The 25,939-nt window shown below is 38.8% G+C and overlaps 2 protein-coding genes across 5 annotated transcripts in view; one reads left to right on the top strand and one right to left on the bottom strand.

The window, feature by feature from the left end:
• On the bottom strand, positions 2,509 to 5,085 carry LOC108635853. The gene is made up of 2 exons (XM_018047142.1): positions 4,372 to 5,085; positions 2,509 to 2,569 (listed from the first exon to the last, which is right to left on the bottom strand). The coding sequence occupies exon 1, from the start codon at positions 5,078 to 5,080 to the stop codon at positions 4,469 to 4,471; it is 612 nt and encodes a 203-aa protein (XP_017902631.1). The 5' UTR covers positions 5,081 to 5,085; the 3' UTR covers positions 2,509 to 2,569; positions 4,372 to 4,468.
• Positions 4,748 to 25,939, top strand: part of HERPUD2 (HERPUD family member 2) — a 37,074-nt gene continuing 15,882 nt past the window's right edge. Inside the window, exons 1-4 of one of the 4 annotated variants that reach the window (XM_018047139.1) lie at positions 4,748 to 5,087; positions 5,284 to 5,694; positions 21,881 to 21,958; positions 25,278 to 25,391. In XM_018047139.1, coding sequence (XP_017902628.1) covers positions 5,548 to 5,694; positions 21,881 to 21,958; positions 25,278 to 25,391 — 339 coding nt within the window. In that variant the 5' untranslated portion in view covers positions 4,748 to 5,087; positions 5,284 to 5,547. Of the gene's footprint in view, positions 5,695 to 21,880; positions 21,959 to 25,277; positions 25,392 to 25,939 lie in introns of all 4 variants that reach the window. The other 3 variants (XM_005679192.3, XM_018047140.1, XM_018047141.1) reach the window with 3 other exon arrangements.

The following is a 25,939-nucleotide window of genomic DNA, read 5'->3' as shown; positions in this document are numbered from 1 at the left end:
CTGACAAAGGCCTGTCCAGTCAAAGTTATGGTTTTTCCAATAGTCATGTATGGATGTGAGAGTTGGACCATAAAGAAGGTGGCGCACCGAAAAACTGATGCTTTCGAATGTGCTAGAGAAGACTCTTGAGAGTCCCCTGGACTGCAAGGAGATCAAATCAGTTAATCCTAAAGGAAATAAACCCTGACTATTCATTGGAAAGACTGTTGCTGAAACTGAAGCTCTAATACTTGGGCCACTTGATTTGAAGAGCTGACTCACTGGGAAAGACAGTGACACTGGAAAAGATCGAAGAAGGCAAAAGGAGAAGGGGGCGGCAGAGGATGGGACGGTTAGATGGGATCACTGACTCAATAGACATGAATTTGGGCAAACTCTGGGAGATAGTGGAGGACAGAGGAGTCTGGTGTACTGCAGTCCATGGCGTTGCAAACAGGCTGACATGACCTAGCAACTGAACAACAAGTAGTACATAAACACTCTCACTGCCCACTGTCTTTAGCAAATGGTAACTGAAATGTGTAGTTCTTTCACATTTCCCTTTCATATCTGCAACATGGACAAGGAACAAACAGCTCATAGCAGCCTCTAAGTAACTGCTGACTTGTATACATTCCATGCTAACTATTTTCCCTATTCCAAATACCAAGTTAAACACCACCAACCAATATTCTGGGGACTAACCTTTCACTGATTAATGAAAAGAAACAGAGGAAAACAATAGAATGGGAAGGACTAGATATCTCTTCAAGAAAATTAGAGACACCAAGGGAACATTTCATGCAAAGATGGGCACAATTAAGGACAGAAACAGTATGGACCTAACAGAAGCAGAAGATTTTAAGAAGAGGTGGCAAGAATACGCAGAGGAACTATACAAAAGAGATCTTAATGATCCAGATAACCACGATGGTGATCATTCACCTAGAGCCAGACATCCTGGAGTCTGAAGTCAAGTGGGCCTTAAGAAGCATCACGGCAAACAAAGCTAGTGGAGGAGATGAAATTCCAGCTGAGCTATTTCAAGACCTAAAAGATGATGTTGTGAAAGTGCTACACTCAATATGACAGCAAATTTGGAAACCTCAGCAGTGGCCAAAGGACTGCAAAAGGTCAGTTTTCATTCCAATCCCAAAGAAAGGAAAGGCCAAAGAATGTTCAAACTACTGCACAATTTCACTTATCGCACATGCTAGCAAAGTAATGCTCAAAATTCTCCAAGTGAGGCTTCAACAGTATGTGAACCAAGAACTTCCAGATGTTCAAGCTGGATTTAGAAAAAGGCAGAGGAACCAGAGATTAAATTGCCAACATCTGTCTGATCATCGAAAAAGCAAGAGACTTCCAGAAAAACATCTACTTCTGCTTTAATGACTGTGCCAAAGCCTTTGACTATGTGGATCACAACAAACTGTGGAAAATTTTTAAAGAGATGGCAATGCCAGACTACCTTAACTGCTTCCTGAGAAGCCTGTATGCAGGTCAAGAAGCAACAGTTAGAACCGGACGTGGAACAACAGACATTCCAAACTGGGAAAGGAGTACAACAAGGCTATATAATGTCACCGTGCTTGTTTAACTTATATGCAGAGTACATCATACAAAATTCCAGGCTGAATGAAGCACAAGCTGGAATCAAGATTGCCAGGAGGAATATCAGTAACTTCAGATATATAGATGACACCACCCTTACAGCAGAAAGTGAAGAGGAACTGAAGAGCCTCTGGATGAAAGTGAAAGAGGAGAGGGAAAAACTGTCTTGAAAATCAACATTCAGAAAACTAAGATCATGGCATCCAGTCTCATCACTTCATGGCTAATAGATGGGGAAACAATGGAAACAGTGACAGACTTTATTGTCTTGGGCTCCAAAATCACTGCAGATGGTGACTGCAGCCATGAAACTAAAAGATGCTTGCTCCTTGGAAGAAAAGCTATGACAAACATAACATATTAAAAAGCAGAGGTATTACTTTGCCAGCAACAGTCCATCTAGTCAAAGCTATGGTTTTTCCAATAGTCATGTATGGATGTGAGAATTGGACCATAAAGAAAGCTGAGTGCCAAAGAATTGATGCTTTTGAACTGTGGTGTTGGAGAAGATTCTTGGGTGTCCCTTGGACTGCAAGGAGATCCAACCAGTCAATCCTAAGGGAAATCCATCCTGTATATTCACTGGAAGAACTGATGCTGAAGCTGAAGCTCCAATACTTTGGCCACCTGATGTGAAGAACTAGCTCATGGTAAAGACCCTGATGCTGGGCAAGACTGAAGGCAGGAAAAGGGGATGACAGAGGACGAGATGGTTGGATGGCATCACCAAAGCTGTGCACATGAGTTTGAGCAAGCTCTGGGAGTTGGTGACGGACAGGGAAGCCTGGCGTGCTGTATTCCATGCGGTCACAAAGAGCTGGACACGACTGAGTGACTGAACTGAACTGAACCTTTCATATACTCTTCTATACACATATACACATAATTAACAAAAATGAGATCATATTTACATACTGCTTTTTTGTGGCCAAGTTCAACAGCATCAAAAGCATTTTCAGGTATTTAATTTAGGTGGCTGTAAAGCAAAAAAAAAAAAAAAATTCATTTCTGTCAGATACTCTTATCATCTTTATACTCATATTTCAATCTCTTGAATGTTCATTACATTTTTAAATGATTTTGTCCATGTTAGTGAATCTTTGATGAATCCTACTTTAGTGTCTATCAGTAAAATGTACAATCTGTCTTAATAATTAAGGTATATTTCACTTATAATGTACACTTCAGTGTGCCAAGTGAGATGACCACATTACTCTAAAGGATTCCTGGAAGTCTGAGTCATGAGCATTAGTGATATGAGCTGCAGGGTTGGATGGCAGTGTCAAAGCAGTTGTAAGTCGGGAGACTTCCTGGCTTAAAAAGGAGTTGAACATCAAAGAATTCTTACAGCAATCACTTGGGACTTAAATGGTGGCTAATTATGCCATAAAGGATCCAGTCTCTTTCAATTGTTCTGGTCTGCCATCTCTGTATTTATAGGCCTTTGTTCTATCCCTTCATGACTGAGCTGTGGCTGCCCCACCACTGGCATCATACTCCTCCAGGAAGGAAGACAGGAGAAGATTCTTGAGTGTTCCTTGGACTGCAAGGAGATCCAACCAGTCAATCCTAAGGGAAATCCATCCTGCATATTCACTGGAAGGACTGATGCTGAAGCTGAAGCTCCAATACTTTGGCCACCTGATGTGAAGAACTAGCTCATGGTAAAGACCCTGATGCTGGGCAAGACTGAAGGCAGGAAAGGGGGATGACAGAGGACGAGGTTGAGCTCTAGTCTACAGAACATGTTTGCCTGAACACTCTGAGAAGCTCCAGTAGCAACTTCACCTTTCTTCTTATAGGCTATAATTGTGTCAAAAGGCTGCTGCTAGATGAAAGGGAGTCTGAAAAAGTATTTGAAGCTAGAATTAAGGTAAGTAAGTAAGTGAAGTTGCTCAGTTGTGTGTGACTCTTTGCCACCCGGTGGACTGTAGCTCACCAGGCTCCTCTGTCCATGGGATCTTCCAGGCAAGAATACTGGAGTGGGATGCCAAGGTTCTATGAAAATGATTAGATACAAGGCAGAAAAAGACCTGTTACAGAAAATACAAGTCCTAGCAAGTTGTTCTCATTCCACGACAAGAAATAAAAGAAACTTCACTCTTATTTCAGAAGCGCTTTGTGAGTTTATAGCTAAGATATGGTAGGTGTCTTGTCACAAAAAAAGAGGTAGAGGAGAGGATGTAAGGAATCCTGCTGCATCAGCTGTTGAGAGGAAGAATCTCCTCTTGGTCTAACTTTCCTGAAAGTCTTCTGAAGCTGAGAGGATTAGAGACCAGGTCTCCAAAGCCCCCTGCATTATCTGCTTGTATTCACCTATAAGTGGACGCCTGGAGCTGAGCAAATACGCATCTAACAAACTTAACTTACTGCACTGACTCCTAAACCTGTGCAGAGAATAGAGAGGAAGTCAGCTTGGGGCAGTAGCCTGAACCTTCGGGGTCCCAACATCTCAGCCATAAAACAGAAAAATAACATTGCCATCTGTCTTCATCTCTCACTGAACACACAATACCTGCTCAGTAAACAAACACTTGTCAACTTCTGAGAAGATGAAGAGGAAGGACATGAAATTAATATTTAGTTGAAAAACTGCCTTACGCCAAAACTGTACCAAATGGTCTACATAGCTCATTTACTCAACAGCACGCAGTCAGGCAGGCATCATCCTCCCCGTTTAGAGAAACAAACTGAGGCACAGAAAAGTTAACCTGGATCACGAGGAAATTACAGGTAGCCTTTAGGTTTAACTGAAAGCCTCCCCCATAAGCAACCTACCCATAGTCTCTCCTCCACTAAAGATCCAGGTACCGTGCCTTGCACACAGTCGACACAAGAAATTTGGGGCATAAGTTTGATTCAGCATTCGACAACTCTAACGATGGAGCAACACTTCCCAAGTCTTCGGGGTGTGGTCAAAACAGAATGTGCTAGTGCTAAGGCCCAAGTGCTTCTGGAGAAGCGGGGCGGAGGGAATGGTCTGCCCTGGCGGGCTCGACGCATCCAAGTGGCTTCCGGGACACCCAAAATTTGGCCCAAGGTGTCGGGAGCAAGCCACGGCGGGCGGCGGGGTGCGCCGACAGGACCTGGAGGGCCGCGTGCCGGGCGAGCCGCCCGTGACGCATTTCCGCCCTGCGTTTTCCGGCTTAAAGGGACCCGGACCTTCTTCACAACAACAACAAAACCAGCGCGCTCGCGGCCGGCGCCCCGACTCTAGTCCCCGCCCTCCTGCCACCTGCCGCCGCCTCGGCCGCACCCGGCAGTGAGCCGCGGCTCCCCTGCCCGAGGGGTCGGGCGGAGAGCAGACCGCGCCCTTCGGCCAACTTCTCCAGCTGCCACCGCGCCGCCTCGCGAGACCCGGGGCCGGACCCTGGGCGCCGCCGATCAGCAGGAAGGGTGCGGCCACCGCCGAGGACGCTTGGCCAGACTGTGCGATCGCTGGCCGTGCTTGGGCGCGGAGGGCAGCGGTGGCAGGACCCGCGGCCATCTCTCAGGTAGCCTTGCCTGTCGCGGCTGGCCGCCCTGAGCGGCCCGTCCCCTTCTCTAACCCGCGTGGAGGGACCATCGCGTAGGGGCCTTGTTGCGTTTCAGGCTGGGGGTCGCGGCGGGGGCGGGGCGGTGGCTCGGGCTGTCTCGCCCTCACCCCTCCCTTCTCACCGCTTTCTCTCTCACCCGGGCCTCCTTCTGCAGTCCGGAGCCCGGCGGAGCCCGGCAGAGCCCGGACCTGGCGGGGAAAACTGCACCCACGGCCGGGCCCCCAGACCTCGCCGCCGCCGCTGCCCATCATCTTCGGTACCTGCAATGGCCTTTGTATCGCCCGATGAGTGACTTGGACAAGGAATATTAAGAACACACTCGCTTCCGTCTCCATCCCAGCTGCGCCGGCAGTAACCATCTCAGCTCATTTGAGCTTAACTGCTGCTCCTCTTGACTCTGTAAGACTTTGGGGGCACCATGGACCAAAATGGGATGGAGATTCCTGTGACCCTCATCATTAAAGCACCGAATCAGAAATACAGTGACCAGACTATTAGCTGCTTCTTGAACTGGACCGTGGGGAAACTAAAAACGCATCTGTCTAACGTGTACCCTAGCAAACCAGTAAGTGTCTAAAAGCTGGGCACAGCTGCTCTGGCCAGCAGCTTTTCGTGTTCTGTACTCTCTTACTCCCTGCTTATCCCCTCCCCTCTTGAGTCAAATAGGTCTCTTTTTAACTGTGAGGTATTTTGCATCCCGAGCTTATGTGTCTCTCTTGAGTGTCTGAACCATCATTAATGTCTTCCTGATGAGGTTCAGTTAATTAGTAAAGAGTATACAGAAATATCAAGGGACGTGAGAATTGGCAGGCATACAATAAGACTGTTTTCCTTGTACTCAAAGTCTTCAACCTAATGTGAGAATGACATTTTAAAGGAGATGCATCCTTTAAAAAAAAGAGAGATAAGCACTACAACCCATATTAAAGCTTTTATTACTTATTAGAATAAAATTCCTTTTTACTTTCAACACCTGGCCCAGAAATTGCTTTCTGCTGAACAGCGAGTTTTTTCTTGGAAATAAGCATGTGACCTCTATAAAAGTTATAGTTTCCACACTAGTATATATGTTTTAAGAAGCAAAGAGTTTTTAGTTTGACTTTCTCCTGCCCCTCCCTCTCTCATTTTTCTCTTGTAGAGGACACAGAAATTTTCTTAATTTAGAAGAGAACAGTCCTTTTTTAAATTCTGAATCATATCTGGATATTGCAAACATAATAAATAAAACAGACAGTACACCTCCATCTGTTCCCAAAGTTAGATTTGAAAGTTATCAACATAGTTGATAATTAAGTCTTGGAATAATTTAGAGAAGTATGTCATGCACAGTGTGTGAAAGTGAGGCTTTCTTGTTATCCACTGTGTAAAAATTTCATTCCTGAATAAGTAGTTTTCGGCAATTACTAAACCATTTTTTTTTCTTTTTTATTAATGAAGAGGCTTGGATTTTTAGGGTGGCAAATATTTTTGGCATCTGGTAAATTTAAGCCAGCAGTAAGGTTGTGTTGGAAGGCAACTGTGCTTTCCAGGTTTTACTTAACACTTGTTTTATGCACACAAGTAAGGAAGACACTTGATCTATATTAAGATATTAATGAATTAGTACTGTTTCAGTGTTACAGTATTAAGTTTAGTTAGGCGTTTAGGTTTCTAGAACAACTATAGAAATAGGGCAGTTATTGCAAAAACAGGAGATGTAGAAAAACAACTGTTAGTTGGCATTAGCTATGTTTGTCAGTATTTTTTGGTACAAATACTCTTAGAAGGGAAAGTAAAAACCCTGATGTATTTAAGTACTTGAAACAAAATTGTTGGAACTCTAATTCATTCACATCTTGTCTTGAAAGCAAAGATTTACACAGGGGTAACAATTTCTTTTTAAAAATTTCTGTTTTGCAAAAGATTTCCTATTGCATATGATGAAGTAGAAAATAGCTTTTTAGGGTAGTTGGAATTGAAAGTCATGGATGTCCATATACTGTTCATAACAGAGCCATTATTGAGCATATATCTTAAGTACTTACCTAAGTGAAAGTGAAAATGAAGTTGCTCAGTTGTGTCCGACTCTTTGCGACCCATGGGCTGTAGCCCACCAAGTTCCTCCGTCCATGGGATTCTCCAGGCAAGAATACTAGGGTGGGTTGCCATTTCCTTCTCCAGGGGATCTTCCTGACCCAGGGATCGAACCCAGGTCTCCTGCATTGCAGGCAGACACTTTAACCTCTGCGCCACCAGGGAAGCCCACTTACCTAAGATATATGCTCAAATATGTACTTACGTGAGGATCTTTATGTGAGTAAACCAAAAAGGACTTGGTTTGTACTGTGATAGAACAAGAGTTATCACTTTTCTGAAAATTTTTCTCTTTAAAGAAGTATGTAAGAGAGGAGTGTGAAACACATTTGTCTTAACCTGCACCTGAGATAAGCCTGTTTTTGCCAGGAGTTCTGCCCTCTTAGTACTAATCTCCAGTGGAGGGCTGTCAGTGCCCATCTGCATCAGTCAGCTGCTGGAGGATAGATAAGCTGCAAATTTCTCTACACCCCACCCTCCTAACCCTCTTGCTTCTAGGACACGCTGGAGGCAGTTTTGGAAGCTGTACCAAATAATATGCAGCTTATTAATTACCTAGCCTTGTGGCAAACCTTTTTTTTTCTCCTCCAGCAGGTTTTCTCCAAGTGAAAACATCTGAAGTTTATTTCTAGGTTAATGAGAGTGGGGATGGTATACATGTGTTTATTTTCATAGAACTTCACTGAAAACTTTGTAAGGTTATTAGATTTGACACACTTAACATTCTAACTTTTTTATCACCTAGAACTGATTTGAAGCATCACAGTTGTTGAACAGACCAACTGTTTAATGATACTCCAAAGCCATAGTTAGTCCTCAGCATAGGAATTGGAGTTCTTAAAGTTTGCTTGTAAAGTTGTTATTTAGAACAGAGAAATATAACAGTATAAACAATATTATATTAATGATTTAATATATAGGAAGGTTAGGTTCTTATGACCTCCCACAATGACTACTTAACATTGATTCTGTTTTAAAGTGTCTCAGGTGGTAGTTGGTGTTAACAGATCATTTCTTTTGCCTAATTCTTTGCATCTCTGCCTGGGGGAGGTGGGTGGGCTTCGAAGCAGAGAAGAGTTCAGTGCCTGGTAGAAGCAACTGTTTCATAGCAAGAAGTAGAAAAGTGTGTAGCTCTGGTCATTACTGCTCTTATTGGGCCTCTTGGGTCAGGTAAGGTAGAGGGCCTTGGTCCCTGTGAGGAGTGGCTTCTAGGAAAATAAATGAGAGCTGTTGGCGGAAGAATGATTTGACCTTGTTCTTTTAGGATCTTTACATGCTATTAATGGAATTCTGGCTAAACTTTGCAACAGTGTATAAAATCTTAGGATTTTAGTTTTGTGGTCAGATACTGACTTCATTTAATTCAACCTCTCCTTCCCTCAATAAACCCAACCCACAACAAATATACTCCTCCTTCCAAAGCACATGTTCTTGGGCTTCATTTATTTATTTAATCAGGATTTATTGATCTGGCACATGAAGGTCTATGTATTTACTAAGCAAAAAGACGATAGGAGTCCTTTGCTCTTAAGTAGCTCAGGTCTTGGAGAAGGCAATGGCACCCTTCTCCAGTACTCTTGTCTGGAAAATACCATGGATGGAGGAGCCTGGTAGGCTGCAGTCCATGGGGTTGCGAAGAGTTGACTCGACTGAGTGACTTCACTTTAACTTCTCACTTTCATGCATTGGAGAAGGAACTGGCAACCCACTCCAGTGTTCTTGCCTAGAGAATCCCAAGGATGGGGGAGCCTGGTGGGCTGCTGTCCATGGGGTCGCACAGAGTCGGACACGACTGAAGCGACTTAGCAGCAGCAGCAGCAGCAGCTCAGGTCTAGTGGGGGATACAGACATACAATATTACGTGGCTAGTGTCATACAAGAGGGAGGTACTGAGTGCTGTAGGAACACAGGAAGGAACAGTCCACTCGAGCTGAGATAAGGGAATGTGAAGCTGTTTTAGAAAAGATTCACAGAAACATTTTTCTTATAGAATTGAGAACAGTTTTAAGGAGGTAAGATGATAGTTTCTTTTTTTAACTGTTCTTTCAGAGATATTGTTGCCCTGATGATTTTGAATGCTTTATATTATCTAGTACCTGGTAGTATGCTGCTGCCACTAAGTCGCCTTAGTCGTGTCTGACTCTGTGAGACCCCATAGACAGCAGCCCACCAGGCTCCCCTGTCCCTGGTTTTCTCCAGGCAAGAACACTGGAGTGGGTTGCCATTTCCTTCTCCAATGCATGAAAGTGAAAAGTAAAAGTGAAGTCGCTCAGTCATGTCCGACTCCTAGCGACCCCATGGACTACAGCCTAACCTGGTAGTATAGTACTGTGTTAAAAGATTATAGATCCATAATGGGCTGCCAAGGGGAAAGTGTTCTCCAGTTAGGAAGCAAGGCAGTTGCTACATTTATGCAGAAGTTTCAACAGTCATTACAAAAAAACCTCAGATCTGAAATTGAGCTCTGGTGGAGATTTATCTAACTTTGGTATTGAAACTTGGTTTAGAACATGGTTTAAGACCTGGTTAGTGCAGCAGTTCATGTTGATAGTGTATATAATTGTGAATCATATTCTAATATGACATTTGTCATCACTTAATGATTTTAGATTTTTAGTTCTTAAACTTGGCCTGTAGTGTGAAATAATTATTCTGAAATTTAGGTAATTGCCACTAGTGGGTGAAGATAACCTATCAAGAGGACTACTTTTACTTGAGCAGTTTCAGACTTTGATCTAGTTTAGACCAGGTATGTAAATATCAAAATGGTTGAACTTAATGTTATTCAGTAGAATGGACTGTCCTAGAGAAAACTTTAAAAATGGGAAATAAAAAATAAGAATCTCTAAATCCAGTTAGGCACCTTTTTCATTATCTTGTTTCTTACTATTTGCTCTTATACACAAACCAAGATGAACATGACTTACCCTGAAATCAATTTTGAAGGGACGTGTATTCTTTTGTTTCCCATTTTTCAGTCTTGAACTCAGAGTGCCTGTTGAACATGTCCCTCAGTTCTGGATAGATTTCCCCTCTCTTGCTGCCTTTTCAAATTGTGCCTTTGCCCTGATTCTTTTAGAATTAAAGAAATAGGAATAGAACTAGTTGTGTATATTCTGTTCTGAGAATGTAACATTGCATAATCAAACTGCCTACAGTTCAGATAGAAGTCTTACTTTCATTGTCAGTGGAAGTAGCTTTTATAATATAATTTGAGGTTTATATCTCTGTTATTTTTGTAATTCCCTATTACCTTACTTAGGGAGGTCATTTTTTATTAAAAAAAACTTGTAAAATATTGGCTATATTCCATGTTGTACAATATATCCTTATAACTTAAATTTTATACATTATAGTTTGTATATCTTAGTCCCTGACCCTTTTATTACCTTCCCCCTTCCCTCTCTTCACTAGTAACCACTAGTTTGTTCTGAGTATGTTTCTTTTTTGTTACATTCACTAGTTTGCTATATTTTTTAGATTACACATATAAGTGATATCATATAGTATTTATCTTTCTCTTTCTGACTTATTTCATTTATCATAACTAAAAGTGAAAGTGAAGTCACTCAGTCGTTTCTGACTCTTTGTGACTCCATGGACTGTAGCCCTCCAGACTCCTCTGTCCATGGGATTCTCCAGGCAAGAATACTGGAGTGGGTTGCCATTTCCTTCTCCAGGGGATCTTCCTGACCCAGGGATCGAACCCAGGTCTCCCGCATTGCAGGCAGACGCTTTAACCTCTGAGCCACCAGGGAAACACAGGTCATTTTAAAAATCTGCCTGCTTAATCACCTCAGAACTATTGATTTAAAGGGGCTATAATCCACCCTAATTTTTGTTTTATAAGATTTTTATCAAAGGTTGATGGAAAGTTAAAAGTTTTGAATGAGTGGTGACTAAAGTTTCTTTTATTTAGCTCCTCTTGTAGCCTTTTTCTAATGTCTTTTTTGGAAAATAACAGTACGGTGAAGGTGATGTTTTGTTTAATCATGCATCAGTGGTTTTAAAAAGAGAATTTTTCTAGAACTTTATTCCTTTCCTTTACATAATAATTTTTTGGTGTGTGTGTGTTTGGCGGGGGGATGGGTTGCAGCGCTTTGTTGGTTGTGGGATTTTAGGTCTTTAATCAGGAATTGAAACTGGCCCTCAGCAGTGACAAAATGGGGTCCTAATCACTGGACTGCCATGGGATTCCCATACATAATAAATACAGATTTGATGGTCTTGAATGCTTTTACTTAACTGTCATATTTGGTGCTCTGATTTTAAACTGACATTTACCAAGTGGTTGTGTATACCAATCATTCTACTAAGCATTTTATATATTTATCACATTTATTTCTCATAGGTTATGCTGTAAGTTTTATTATGAGCTCTCTGTTCTAGATGAGGAAGCTGAGACTTGGTTATTATTTTTTTTTTTTTGCCCAAGGTCATAGAACTTTAACTAGAATCAGAATTTGTATTTAGGTTGGTCTGGTCTGACTTGCAAGCCTCAGATCTTAAACATATGTGGTTGTATATAATAACATGAAGAAAGGCATTTAGGGCTTGGCTCTATCAGCTATATACTTGCAAATTAAAAAGAAGTAAGTAAACTGTAAAAAGACATGTGTGTTCAGATGGTTTATCGTCTAAAGACTACAGGTGAATGGGTAACATAGTTTTAATACTGTTCTAATGCATCAGTTTAGACTGTGGTTATTTTTGTGATTTTGATAAATTATAAAGAAGGTATGGGAACATAATATCTTAAGACTTCAAACTACGTAGCTTTGCCTATCGTTTCACATTCCTGCTTGTTTGTATGAACCACAACAGTCATACATTCTGGCATCTCTGTTGTATGTATACCTAATTTGGCCTGTGAGTAGAAACAGCTAAGCACAGAATGCCCCTTTGGAGTTCTAGAGGAAATTATTGTTTAAGCTCTGTGAGCTTTTTTGTTTTCGGTTGTTGTAAGAGGATAAGAGGTAGAGGCAGTTTGGTTAAGCTGTGCTTCCATTTACAGTCTCTCTAAATTTCCTGAAGCGTTAGATTGGGTGGATCTAGTGGAAATAAGAGGGAGATACATTTCAGTACAAATTCACGGAATTCATTTCCCATAGAAAATGATATTTTGTGCACTTCCCTGGGAACTAGCTCTTTAAGGCTGTTTGACATTTGTAGCTGAATTATATGTAAGTACTGAAATGTTAATAGTTAACTATTTTCAAAGAAATTGGACTGTAGTTCTTTGAATCAACATGTAAGTTGACTGGTGCATTTACTGAGCTGTTTGGTTATGTTGGATATACTAAGGACATGATTTTTTTTAAGCCATACATAATCATGAGAGACCCATTGAGTCCTTCACATAAAAAATCTAATCTTTTGATACCAACTGCATGACTTTCTGGGCTTCCCAAGTGGCTCAGTGGTAAAGAATCTGCCTGCGAATGCAGGAGACACAGGTTTGATTCCTGGGTTGGGAAGATCCCCTGGAGAAGGAAATGTCAACGCACTCCATTATTCTTGTCTGGAAAATCTCATGGACAGAAAAGCCTGGCGGGCTGCAGGCCATAGGGTTGCAAAGAGTCAGACATGACCTAGTGACTGATGAGCAAGCAAGCAACATGACTTGCCAGAAATAAAAAAGTGTTGTTCTCTTAGTAAACTCATGTTAGACTCTTGTGAATATTTTAAATGCATTAGGGGTACATAGTATTTCATTTTGCTATGTAGTTAAACATTAAAAAGTCAGATACGTCAGATAAAATATATATAAACCTTTTAGAAAGAAAACATCTTTTCCTAGTTTAGGATTTATTTTTGTATATTATACTAGCAGATGAACTTTCCTCACCTTGGTTTCTAGCCATCTCTGTTAAGTAGGTAGCTAAGTTTTGGGGCCAGCTGATTAAGCAGCTGTTTATTTGGAGTGGTATAGTTCTGTCTCTGGGTTGCTCAGAGTGCCAACAGGATGTTTCCAGCTTGGTAATTTAGCTGCCTCTGCTCTGCCATGTATCACCAGGCTTCATCTAGGGTGGAGCAGTGGAGATGGTGAGAGTATTAATTGTATGCTGTACTAAGTCACTTCAGTCGTGTCCAACTCTGTGTGACCCTAAGGACTTCAGCCTGCCAGGCTCCTCTGTCCATGGAATTCTCCAGGCAAGAATACTGGAGTGGGTTGCTATGCCCTCCTCCAGGGGATCTTCCCGACCCAGGGATAGAACCTGTGTCTCTTATGTCTAACCTGCATTGGCAGGCAGGTTCTTTACCAGTAGAGCCACCTGGGAAGCACTGTTAATAGTATTCCTGATAGGATTTGCTGACTGTTGGATGTAGGGTGTGAGCAGAAGGAAGAATGGTGGTGCTGTTAACAGAAATAGTCAAGTGTATTTATATGTTACTCTGTGTAGACAGTTATCTTAACAGAAGAAATTTTTAATTGACAATATCATTAGTACTTTGTTTTAAATTTACCAATCCTCGAGTCTTCTGAATTCTTATATTTAAAGGATGTAATGTTTTAATTAAGAGAAAAATGAACTTCTATTGTGCTGAGCTACTGAGATCTTGAGGTTTGTTATAGCAGTTAGCATTACTTACCCTAACTAATACAGAAATGAATTTTTAATCAAAGTAAAAAATACTGTTATTAGTAGGTCTGGGTAAATAAATTTGTGTCACTTTTAGAAGTTAAACTGAGTTTGAATTGAGATCTCAAAATCCGTTCTTTTCCTAATACTGTAGCTTATAATCCAACCAATTGAAAATTCACTTGATGGTTGCGTGGTTTGTTACCGTGTCTAAGCACTGATTTTCCAGATATTTAAATTAAATTACTGATATTTAAACTGAATTTTTTCAGTATTATTTTAGTGGAGAAAATTTCAAGTCTTATTTAATTTATGCATCTGAAAACTTAATCTATTTTCAACTACAGTAAAATTAAAGAATTCTTTTTCCTTTTACTTCTGATTATCTGAAGGCATTTGAATATTCCATTTAAAGCAACAGTTTTAAAAATTGAGATATAATTCATATACTATAAAATTTACCCTTTAACATGTACAAGTCAGTGGTTTTTAATACTTCAAAAAGTTGTACAGTCATCACCACTGTCTGGTGTTCTGATGTCCAGAACATTTTCATCAGCTCATGCTCACTAGCCATCACCCCTTGTTCTCTGTTTCCTCAGTCCTTGGTAACCACTAATCTACTTTTTGTCTCTATGTATTCACCTATTCTGAAGATTTCACATAAATGGAACTGTGATATGTGTGATCTTTTATGTCTTCCTCTTACATTTTAGCATGTTTACAGGATTCACTCATGTTATAACATGTCTGAGTTCTTCCTTACTTTTTGTGATCAAATAATATTCCATTGTATGTATGAATAGATGTCACATTTTGTTTGTCCATTCGTCAGTTGATAGGCATTTGAGTTGTTTCTACTTTTCTCTGCTGTGCATATTCTCTTACAGGCTTCTGTGTGGATGTGTGTTTTCACTTCTCTTTGGTATATACCTAGGAATGGATTGGATGTATACTGAGTCATATGGTAGCTTTCTGAGGAACTGTCAAGCTTTTTAAGAGGCCATGCCGTTTTATATTCCCACTAGACTTAGCAGCAGCAGTAATGTAAAAGGGTTCTACTTTCTTCACGTTTTCATCCATACTTGTTTTTGCTTTATGTATTTTTTGGGTGGGGTATAATCTAATTTTGTTATGTTGTATTTTTTGAAAATTGATGGTCCCTTGCTGTGGAAAGATAAAAGTTTATTTGAAATAGACTATTTATTTAGAGAAAAGTTAATACTAAGATACCAACACACAATTGTTGCTTGATAATAATATGCTAATATCAGTACCATTTATAGATATGAACCAGATGAATTTATCACCAGTATTTTAAGCTAGTAAGTATTGTGATTCATAAGACTGAATACTAACTGAATACTTCATTTTCATTCTTAATGATTACATGTAAAATAACTGATACAATGAGTTTCAAATAAGTTATGTCTTCCAAATCTGTGTAAACGCTTTTGGACTTCATAACACTTCATTTAATACAGTGGCATTTAGCATCTCCTCTGCAAGACACATGGCTGGGCTATAGGAGCAAAGGGATGAGCTAGACAGACATGGACCCTCTCTTGTTCCTGACAGTCATATCCCACTTAGGGAAATAAACTCGTGCACATAATTACAGATTATGGTTTGTGTTATGAAGAAAACAAACTGGGTGAGTAAAAGAGAATACTCTTCTTCAAGTTTGTAAATCAGGTAAGGCCTCTCTGAGAAGGTCATTTTAAAGCTAAGACCCAAAAGATGATTAAGAAAGAGTTAAGTCTGCAGGAGCTGAGAGAGAATACTACAGGTATGGTGTCTGAGTTGGTAATGAGCTTAGCATATTTGGAGATCAAAGTGATTGCCCATTTGGCTAATGAGAGAGGAGGAAAGAATAAAATCAGAGGATGTGGGAAAGAGATAGAAAGCAGATCTGCTGGGACCATCTGGTTATGGTAAGGAATTAGAATTAAATCCAGACTGGTAGGGATCTACTAGAGAGTGACAGGAATGATTCACATTTTTAAAAGATCACTCTGTTTACTGACTGTAGACCAGAGTGTGTGAAGACCAATTAAAGATGCTATTTATTAATATTACAGAAGTTCTGGCAAGAGGTAGCAGTTTAGATTAGAGTAATGACAATGGAAATGGAAAGAAATGAACTGAGAGGGGCTTCTGGAGATAGAGTCCGAGAGATTTGCTGATGGTTAGATATGTTAGACAAGGTGAGAGAAAAATTGAGGATAATGCCCAGAGTTTGGCTTAAACATCTGGTGGCAAGTTGTTTAAGAAATAGGGAACAAGTAAGGGGAAAGATCTGGAGATTTGGAAACTGAGAACTGTTGTAGATGTTTTGACTTTGAGTTGCTTATTAAGATATCTGAAGGTGGGGACTTCACTTGTGGTCCAGTGGTTAAGATTCTGCATGTCTACTGCAGGGGGCATGAATTTGATCCCTGGTCCTAGAACTAAGATCCCATGTGCTGCCTGGTGTGGCCAAAGGCAAAAAACAAACAACAATAACAGAAAACTCATAAAGATATCTGAAGGTGTTAGATGTCTAATAAATGGTTGGGTATATGGATTTGGGTTTGAAAGGGAGAGAGGCCTTGGATAGAGAAGCAAATTTGCATCTCAGCCGAAGAAGCTTTCTTAACTTTTAGAATTGGATGGAAAATTTAGCAAAGGACTCTGGACGGACAGTGACCAGTGATATGAATGAAATGTACAAATGCCTCTTAATGGATTTTCTAAACTTTGATTGCTCTTCCAGAGGTACAAATGGTGAAAGCCATGGTCTTTTCTCCTTTCAAATGTCAGAACCTTTTGCTAGGCACTTTTGGCCATGCTATTCCTCATCCTGCTGAGGGACTTTCTTGGCCATTATCCAGCCTTTCTGTTCAGTGGGTATGAAAGAAAGAAAGGGAAGTCGCTCAGTTGTGTCAGACTCTGTGGCCTCATGGACTGTAGCCTGCCAGGCTCCTCCATCCATGGAATTTCCCAGGCAAGAGTACTGGAGTGGGTCGCCATTTCCTTCTCCAGGGGATCATCCTGACCCAGGGATTGAACCTGGGTCTCCAGCATTGCAGGCAGATGTTTTTACCGTGTGAGCCACCAGGGAAGCCCTTGGGTATAGGCTTTAAAAAAATAGGACTTGGCGATAAGGGATTATCAGTCTCTGGGCTTCTAGGAGTGCTATTTCAGTCAGTATATTTTGGGTTAAATAGATTATGTGCTGTTAGGTTCGAAAGTTTGATGAGTATTTGTATGTATTTCTGAAACTGGGACTCATAGTTTTAGGGCTAGGAGTTCTCACAATCTTTAATTTGGAGTTTTTAATTTTCACATAAGAATTATCATTATAGATAACCAAATGATTACTTTATAGCTGACTCTCATGAGATTTTAGTACCTATATTCTAAACTAAGTGATCTTCCTAAATGTCTTTAATTTATATGGTTAAGTTTCTCAAGCATGGGTTTCTGGAGTCTATGAGGTTGCTGACTGATAGTGGTCTGTATTATTTCTGTGAAAAAATTGTTTTAAATCTATCTACTAGATAATTATGAGAGTAAACTAAGTTGGATTGCCACTGTACTTAATTTATATATATATACATGTCAGTAGTCCAAAATATTGAGTATTCTAGCATACTTTTCTGTCCTATCTTGTTTAAAAATGATCCTTGTGATAAAGTACTTGATTAATTCCATTACTGCTACAGTTTAATAGTAAAATGATGATTACCTATGTAGAAAACAGCTAATACATAGTTTTCTTACATTTTGAAGTAGTTGATAAATACTTCTTTCATCCCATCCACTTAGTACATCCTTTCACTAAAAATCTGAAGGTAAGTAATTTATGCTTTGCACATGGACTTCTTGACTTTTTTTTTAAAACTAATTTCAAATATTTTTCTATGTAGAGAAGGTGAAATGAATTAAAAGTTTTCTTTTTGTTATTTATAAATGTCATTTTAAACTGATTCTTGAAAGCTCTTCAAATATGGAATAGGGCTTGCTTTTTTATTCATTAAATTGATAGTTATTGCAGCTTTAAACCTATTTAGCAGTATCCTAATCATGTTCTTATACATAATGAACAAAGGTAGTCTGCTATTGGTCATACAGCTTATCAATACTGTCACAAAATCTCTCATTAGATCCTCATGAAACTGCATGATGTCAGAGAAGCAGTTGTTAGAGATTAGTATCAAGTGCTCATTGAATGTTTTCTAAGTGTTCTGCTCTGCTGTTAGAAGTTTGTGTGCATTTTTATTGTGAAAATTCAGCCTTGTGAAATAGGTACTATTATTGCCCTGATTATTTAAATAAGAAAGCTGAGGCAAAGAGTGGTGGTAGTGGGATTGTGTACAAGTTTCTTAACATTTCTTCGCCTGTCTCTGCCATATTCTTCTCTAAGTTCAACTCCTTCACACAAGATTTTACCCCTTATGAGTTACTCAAGAACATTGCTCTGGAAATTTTCTGTTTTTCTCTCCTGCATCATCACTTTCCTGAGGATGGATTATTTCTATTGGCATACAAACATGTAATTTCTCTTTCCTTAAAAACACAAAACAGTAAAACAAGACCCTCTTTTGACTTCACTTCCCTTCCAGCTATTACTTTTAGTCCCTTTCCGTCTTTAGTGCACAACTCCTTATAAATTGTGAATATTCACTATTTGTAATTGTACTCTCTCCTTTTCTCTTAAATACATCCCAGTTAAGTTTTTACCCTACTGTTCCACCAAGATTGCTTTTATCAAGGTCACCAGGGAGCTCTATGTTGCAGGATATGGTGGGGGATGTAGAGAAATGAATAGTATGAAAGAAGGACACTATGAGTATATAACAAAAACCTAGAAACATTCAAATATCCATGTTGTAAACTTTAGTATTTCTGTGTAATGGAGCATTCAAAAAGAGTGGGGAAGACATCTTTATACTGCTAAGGAGTAATTGCCAGGGTAAAATAAGGGAGAAAACAAAGTACTAAAGAGTGAGTATCCTGTTCTACCTTTATGTGAGAAAAGAAGGGAAACGTAAGTGTGCTTATATCCACATTTGTTACGTTGTTAAAAAACCATGGAAGGGTGATTCAAAATTACAGAGGAAAGAGGGTAGGGGACAGAAGCTAAACCTCTTTGTACCTTGTTCTATAATTTTTCCTTTGTTTCTGTGTATGTTATATATAATTTTAAAAATTAAGTAGAAAAAAAATTCCTAAACAGTTTAACAATGTCAGGATGTTAACAAAATTACAAGTAATTTTGAAACACTATTTTGACTACATATCTCTAGTAGGATAGATCTAAGGACTGAAAAAGTGACAAGAAATCTTAAACCTCATCCAGAATTATTGAGATTATACATAGTAGGATAAAGCCCATAAGTACTTTTGCTAATGGCATAATTTTGTTAATATCATTAGTAAAAAAGATTTTCAGGGTGACAGATGTGTAAATAAAATAAAAAACCTTATACCATTCAATTAAAATCAGAAAAATGAATATTCACCCAGGGTTTAAGTTTCTCCTTTGCAAAAAATACATATTTTGTATCTCTCTTGAAGAATCTTAGAAATAATAGCAAGTGACCGTAAGTACCCTTAGGCCCCAGATTTTGTCTTTAGATGCCATTTCCTATTAAAAGGAATCAAAGCCCCTGGAACTGTGGCTGTTTCCAGGCCTGGCAAAAGAAACGTGGAAGGTGAACCTTATGTGCCCAAAAGCAAGGAAGCTCTTACAGACTGCAGAGGTCAAAATTATTTTCTACCCCTAATGAAATAATGGATCTAGGCAGTTTGATCTAAGTTATTAAAAAGGTGAATGTTTGATGGCAGACTTCATAGGGGATGAACCAGGCTGACAATATTTAAACACACTGATCGATCTTAACATGACTAAAAGTAGGTCACCCAGTCTACATGTGCTAATAATGATGTGATACAGCAGGAAGTTCTCTTGTCAAACAAAAAAGAACCTGAAGTTCATCAGCCCTCCAGATCTAACTGCATTTACAGAAGACTATAGGACAAACTATACCATACCAGAAGGACACAGTCACTTACATCCAGACTGCAACATGTTTTCTTCAACAAGTAGCTAGGGAAAATTTTGAAAGTGGAAGCTGTTGAAAGATTAAAAGAGACGTAACAGCCCAATTCCATGTGTGAACCTTGTTTGATTCTGGTTTAGACAAACCATCAGACAGTAAAGAATCTGCGTGCAGTGTGGAAGACCTGGGTCGATCCTTGGGTTGGGGTGACCCCCTGGAGAAGGGCATGGCAACCCACTCCAGTATTCTTGCCTGGAGAATCCCCATGGAGAGAGGAGCCTGACAGGGGCTGCAGTCCATGAGGTCACAGAGTTGGACACGACTGAATGACTCAGCACAGCACAGCACACATCCCTAAAAAGGCATTTTTGAGCAAGTGGGGAACTGTACTGGATATTACTTACTAAGCAATTAAATTTTATTTTATTGAAGGTGGTAATATTGTGGTTAATTACAAAAACAACTGCTACAGATACATGCTATTTTTTGACATGTGAAAAGAAATGATATGGGGTGTTTGCTTTAAAACTCTTTTCCTTGCCAAAAATGAAATGGGGGTGGGTAAATGAAACAAGAATAGCAAAATGTTGACAATTGTTGGAGCTGGGTATTTGGGAATTCTAAAGATGGTAAGGGGCTTCATTTTATTCTCTCCACTTTGTGTGTGTTTGAGAATTTTAATAGTAAATTAAAATCATAAGAAAAGACTGATATTTTTTGTATCAAATGATATGACATAGGAGTATCTATTAAATGTTTGAACTGACAGTTTATGATGGCTTAAATCAGGGCTTAAATCAGTCTTTATCACTTAGCGTTTAACTCATGTTATATAATTTACTATTGTGCCCCACTCAGTGTTCATATGTATTGATTAAAGTTTCAAGACTTGTGATATGCAGTTTTTCAAAAAAAATCCTGTGTTGTATTTGGTTGTTTATATATAAGAATTTGTGCATTTTCGGAATGGTGCACTCAAAAATACTTCTGGGGAAATTAAATTATGCCAGAAAGCTAAGTAAGTTGTACCTTCTCTTGATCTTTGGTACCTAAGAACCTGTGAACCACAGATCTTAACTACCGAATGGCTCTTTTTACTGTGGTTAATTTTAATGTAAGACTCTTTTTTAGTAGCCATGTTGCATATATAGACTGTTTGAAAATTGTTATAGTTATTTCTTGGATTTGGCATGTTTAGTAATTGTCCATATAGCCAATATTTGTTTTAGTAGAATTCAAGGAACGCTTGCCGGTTTCTCCATGATGAAATAGGAGGTCTTATGGGGACTGTACATAAATGTTTTTATTTTAAATACCTAATGCTTGTAGTGTGAGCACTTAGCAGATTTATTAGAAGTACAAAATAAGGCAGAGATAACCAGAATTTATTTTATATTTTGGGTTGTATATGGAGATGGCACTTGGATCTCCATGCACTTGAGCTTGTTTTTCTTGTGTTTTTGAAAAATGTAAAAAGGTATTCATGAGAATGGCAAAAATAATAAAAACTAGGATAGTTATCTAAAACTGTAAACTATATCCAAATGGCTTTTGAATTTAAAACTGATAAATTACCCTGCATGATGTTACTAAAGTAGAAAATATATTTTATGTATACTTTTGATTAAAAATACTGACAAAATAATGCAAAATAACACTGGTGACCTTGGAATTTTATCCCATTGTTGACTGTTAATAGAAAGCCAGTCACCTTCTTATTAATAGTCTTGAAGGTTTTTAATGACAGTCACACATGCATTGCATTATGGCTGAAAGACCAACTTCCAATTTATCTATTTTCCCCATTTTAAAGATAAATTGGGAATTATCTGTATTTTATTATATCTACAGTAGATATGTTACCATTTGCTGAACTTTTAATGTCTTAAATAGAATTTGGAAAAACAAAATTCTTAAATTATGTCAGTTTTCTGCTTATTTGTGCTGAAAGGGAATTTTACTTTACCCATAGTAAGGCATCTTATTCCCAACTTTCAATTTGTATAATTAGAAAAAGTTGAATTTTTTTCTTTATCCCATTTCTTAGTTGACGAAGGATCAGAGATTGGTGTATTCGGGCAGACTGCTTCCCGATCATCTGCAGCTGAAAGACATTCTCAGAAAAGTAAGCTTTTCCACCACTATTCAATACCAGTTACTCAGAGTGCCAGGGGAAATATGTTCTGAACTTTGTTTTGCTATCCAACCAATTTAGTTCTTAGACACTTAAAATCAACCCTGTTAGGTAGCATAATAGGTGATTCTGATTAGTTAACAGTTTCATATATCCATCTGATAGCTAAATCTGAAATAGCATTACATATTTGTGTTCAGGGATTTGTTATCTTGCAGAAGAAAGCCATATTCACTTATCATTAATGCAGGAGTAGAGTGCTCAAGTAGACTGGTAACAGTCCCCTCTCTTAAATCCGTTTTTGATGAAACTACATAACATTTTAATACAAGTTAACTTGGGTTAGGAATTTAATTTTGGGACATCAAATATTACAGAAGGAAGCCCACTTGGTCCATCAGCAAACTTTGAATCCTGGTACTCAGAGTTAAATATATTTTAATATAATTTTTTGATAGAATACTAGTTACTTTAATGGCAGCTTTTAGCTCATGTTTATTTGTGGAATTTATACTTTTAGAATTTTTCTGCATTTGAGATTCTTTTTGCTTGTGAATGTAGCAGAACTGAATATATAGCTGTTAGGTTTCACTTTAGATTTTTGACTTAACTCAGTGTTTTCTGGATATCCCTGATCTCTTTATGCTCTTGTGTATGTTTATGATCACCTGTGGGAAATTTGAAAAAACCTTACGCTGGTGTATTCCTTCTGTTTAGATAGTTGACATTTTAGTTTTGCTAGTGTGACTTCCTGCTGTCATTTTCATTTTAATCATGTAGTTTCAGGTTGCCAAAGTGGTTTAATAACATCCCTCACTGTCTCTCTCTCCCTACTTCTCCCTCTCTCTCTCAAAAATACTGGCTTTTGTAGCATATATCCTCCCCTCTTTCTTTTCTTAATAGACTTTATTTTTTAGAGTAGTTTTAGTTTCATAACAAAATTGGGCGGAAGGTATAAAGATTACCCATATAACTCCTGCCTCCGCACATACACAGCTACTCCCAATAACAGCATTCCACATCAGTCTACATTAGAGTGCTACAGTAGTTAGAGTTGAAGCCTGCATTGATATCATCACCCCAAACCCATCGTTTACATTAGGGTTCACTCTTGGTATTGTACTTTCTGTAGGCTTTAATAAATATATAATGACAGGTATCCACCTTATAATATTGTACAGAATATTTACTACCCCCCAAATCTGCTATATTCCACCTCTTCATTTTCTTTCCTGGTTTTATCCTTAAAAACTTTTTTCACTATATGCTCTTTGAAATATAGATTTATTATTTTAACCCAAGGATAGGTAGAGTCTGAACATGCGTACTTCTAAAAAGGATTTTGCTGCCAGAAATCATTTCCAACCAGAATACTTAAAATGCTTTGGGATTTCCGTGGTGGTCCAGTGGTTAAGACCCTGTGCTTTCACTGCAAGGGGTTCGGGTTCAATCCCCGATCAGGGAACTGAGATCCCACATGTGCCTTTCCATGGCCAACCACACCCGCCTCCCCCCCCCCCCCCCCCGAAAACAACAACAACAACCACCAAAAACCACCCAGCTTCAGTCAAAGGACTGCTGTACCCCTTATCACAGAACATTTCGAACAGTATGTTTACAGTTTGAACAGATCATTGAACTGTATAACCCTTCACTTCTTTCAGTTAAATGCTGTCATTAACTTTACCTGTTTAGTTATATAATGTTTTATAGAAACATTCCCCAAAGGTGAATAAATACTGTGAGGTAATTGTGGTTAATATGACCTTTGAAACTAGTTTTGTAAGGATGAACATTTTACACTTGGATGCTTTTTTTTTTACTGTTTTTTTACTGTATTCCCAAGCTAAGGGGACATTGTAAATCAGGCATCCTTTCTACCTGCTTTGCTTGGTGTACCTCATGTAATGCTATTTCTGGGAATGCCTTTCTTTAGTATTCTAACTCCTATTAACTTCTTCCTCTAAACCCATAAACAGTTACAGTTCATGCATCTCAGTTTTGTGCAAAAGACTGATTTATATATTTCTCTAATTGCACTCTAATGTGCTAGTCTGTTCTTAAAAAATTTTTTTTTAATTTATTTGTTTTTGGCTGCTGGGTCTTCATTGCTGTGCCAATTTTTCTCCAGTTGTGGAGAGTGGGAGCTACTGTCTAGTTGCAGTGTGCGGGCTTCTCTCTGCGGTGACTTGTCTTGTTGCCAAGCACAGGCTCCAGGGTGCGCGGGCTTCAGTAACTGCAGCCCTTGGGCTCTAGAGCACAGGCTCAGTAGTTGCGGTGCGTGGGCTTAGTTGCTGTCTGTGGGGTCTTCCCAGATCAGGGATCAGACCCGGGTCTCCTGCATTGGTAGGCAGATTGTTTACCACGGAGCCACCAGGGAAGCCCCAGTCTGTTCTTTGAACAACATCGTGAGTCTGTTCGGGGGTGGGGGGGACTGACTCCTGCCCTTTCTTGGATTCACCTCAGAATTAAGCACAGTTCTTGTTTATGGAAGATGGTGAACTCCTAGAGCTTTGTTTCTCTTTCTCACAACTGGGCATCTTTTCTTTATTTCCTGCCGCGCCCCCCCTTTTAAAAAGTCATTTTCTGATCTTTAAAAATTGTTGCGCCATCCTTTGTTCTTCTCTGCGTCTCCTTACTCTGCCTTGTTTACTTGCTTTATGCCTGTGATAAATATACTCATGAAACCATTAAGCTAGAATGCCAGTTAATTATTTTTAGAGTATTTTCCTTCACTCATAGTTGTAGATTTATGGAGACACACTTGGAATATTTACAGAATATAGTTCGAATATATGCTCTATATCTGTGTACAAGTGTTAGAGATAAAACCAGTTTTTGACTTAAAAAATCAAATACTATTACTAAAATTCAGACAGATGAGATTAGAGTGAGGTTATTTGAGTTTCCTTATCACTGTAAGTTTTCAAATAATGAAAACATTTACTATTCAAAGTTTGTAGGCCTAAGCTTCAATGTGACTGTCACAGTGCTGATATTAATGTGTGTAGTGTTTTTATACTAAAATAATAGGTTGCATTGACGCAATTTTACAGCAGTGTTTGCTTGGTATACAAAATAATAATTTTTTTCATATAGTAGTTCCTGAGTATTGAGACTGTTTTCTAAGCATGGAAGAAATACTCAGAAGGATCCCAATTTATGTGCAGGTGACAATTTATTACTAATAAAACGGCTGTGGTAGGAAGAAACTTAAGTTTTGAGTTCAGTATTTCTGCTTAGCTACTGACATTGTTGAGCTGCGTACTTTCCAGTACTACCCTTTAAATGTAATTTTCTTTAATTTTAGCAAGATGAGTATCATATGGTTCATCTAGTATGTACCTCTCGGACTCCTCCCAGTTCTCCAAAATCCAGCACCAATAGAGAAAGTCATGAAGCACTGGCGTCCAACAGCAATTCTGTGAGTTGTTTTGGGCAGAGTAAATGCTGAAGTTTTCTGATTATCCCTTCTTGCCTCTAAAAACTAAGTGGAAAACAGAACAACTGGATCTTGTGGGTGGTGAGACTGTGTTGTGAACAGCTTAAGTTAATCATTTAAACTTCATTTTTAGAGATCCAGTACACAGTGTAATCCCTTGAAGCCTGTGCCCATGAGTTATAATTTGCTATATGGCAGGTCAGTAATAGAGCCAATTTTCAGGGGTTTAATTACTGAAATACTGAAAAGACAAAATTATGATATGGTTATATAATATAAACTCTTTAAGGTATTTTATATATTATATTTAATCAAGGTAGATTAAATTATTTAAACTTTAAGTTTGCTAAAGAAGATTGCTTGTTCAATAATTGTTTTATAAAATGACTGGATTTGAGTATATATTCCGACTATGGGAGGAATAATTACTTGATGTACCCAGTTCTTTCAGACTTGAGTATTCATTTTTCCCTCCTTATTTTTCCATCTTCCTTAAATTGTTTTGGAAATTTAAAAAACTAGTTGAACTT

The sequence above is a fragment of the Capra hircus genome, chromosome 4, assembly GCF_001704415.2.
Source record: "Capra hircus breed San Clemente chromosome 4, ASM170441v1, whole genome shotgun sequence".
Classification (NCBI taxonomy): Eukaryota; Metazoa; Chordata; class Mammalia; order Artiodactyla; family Bovidae; genus Capra; species Capra hircus.
The sequence above is the reverse complement of the archived record's forward strand: the minus strand, read 5'-3'. Positions and strand labels throughout refer to the sequence as shown.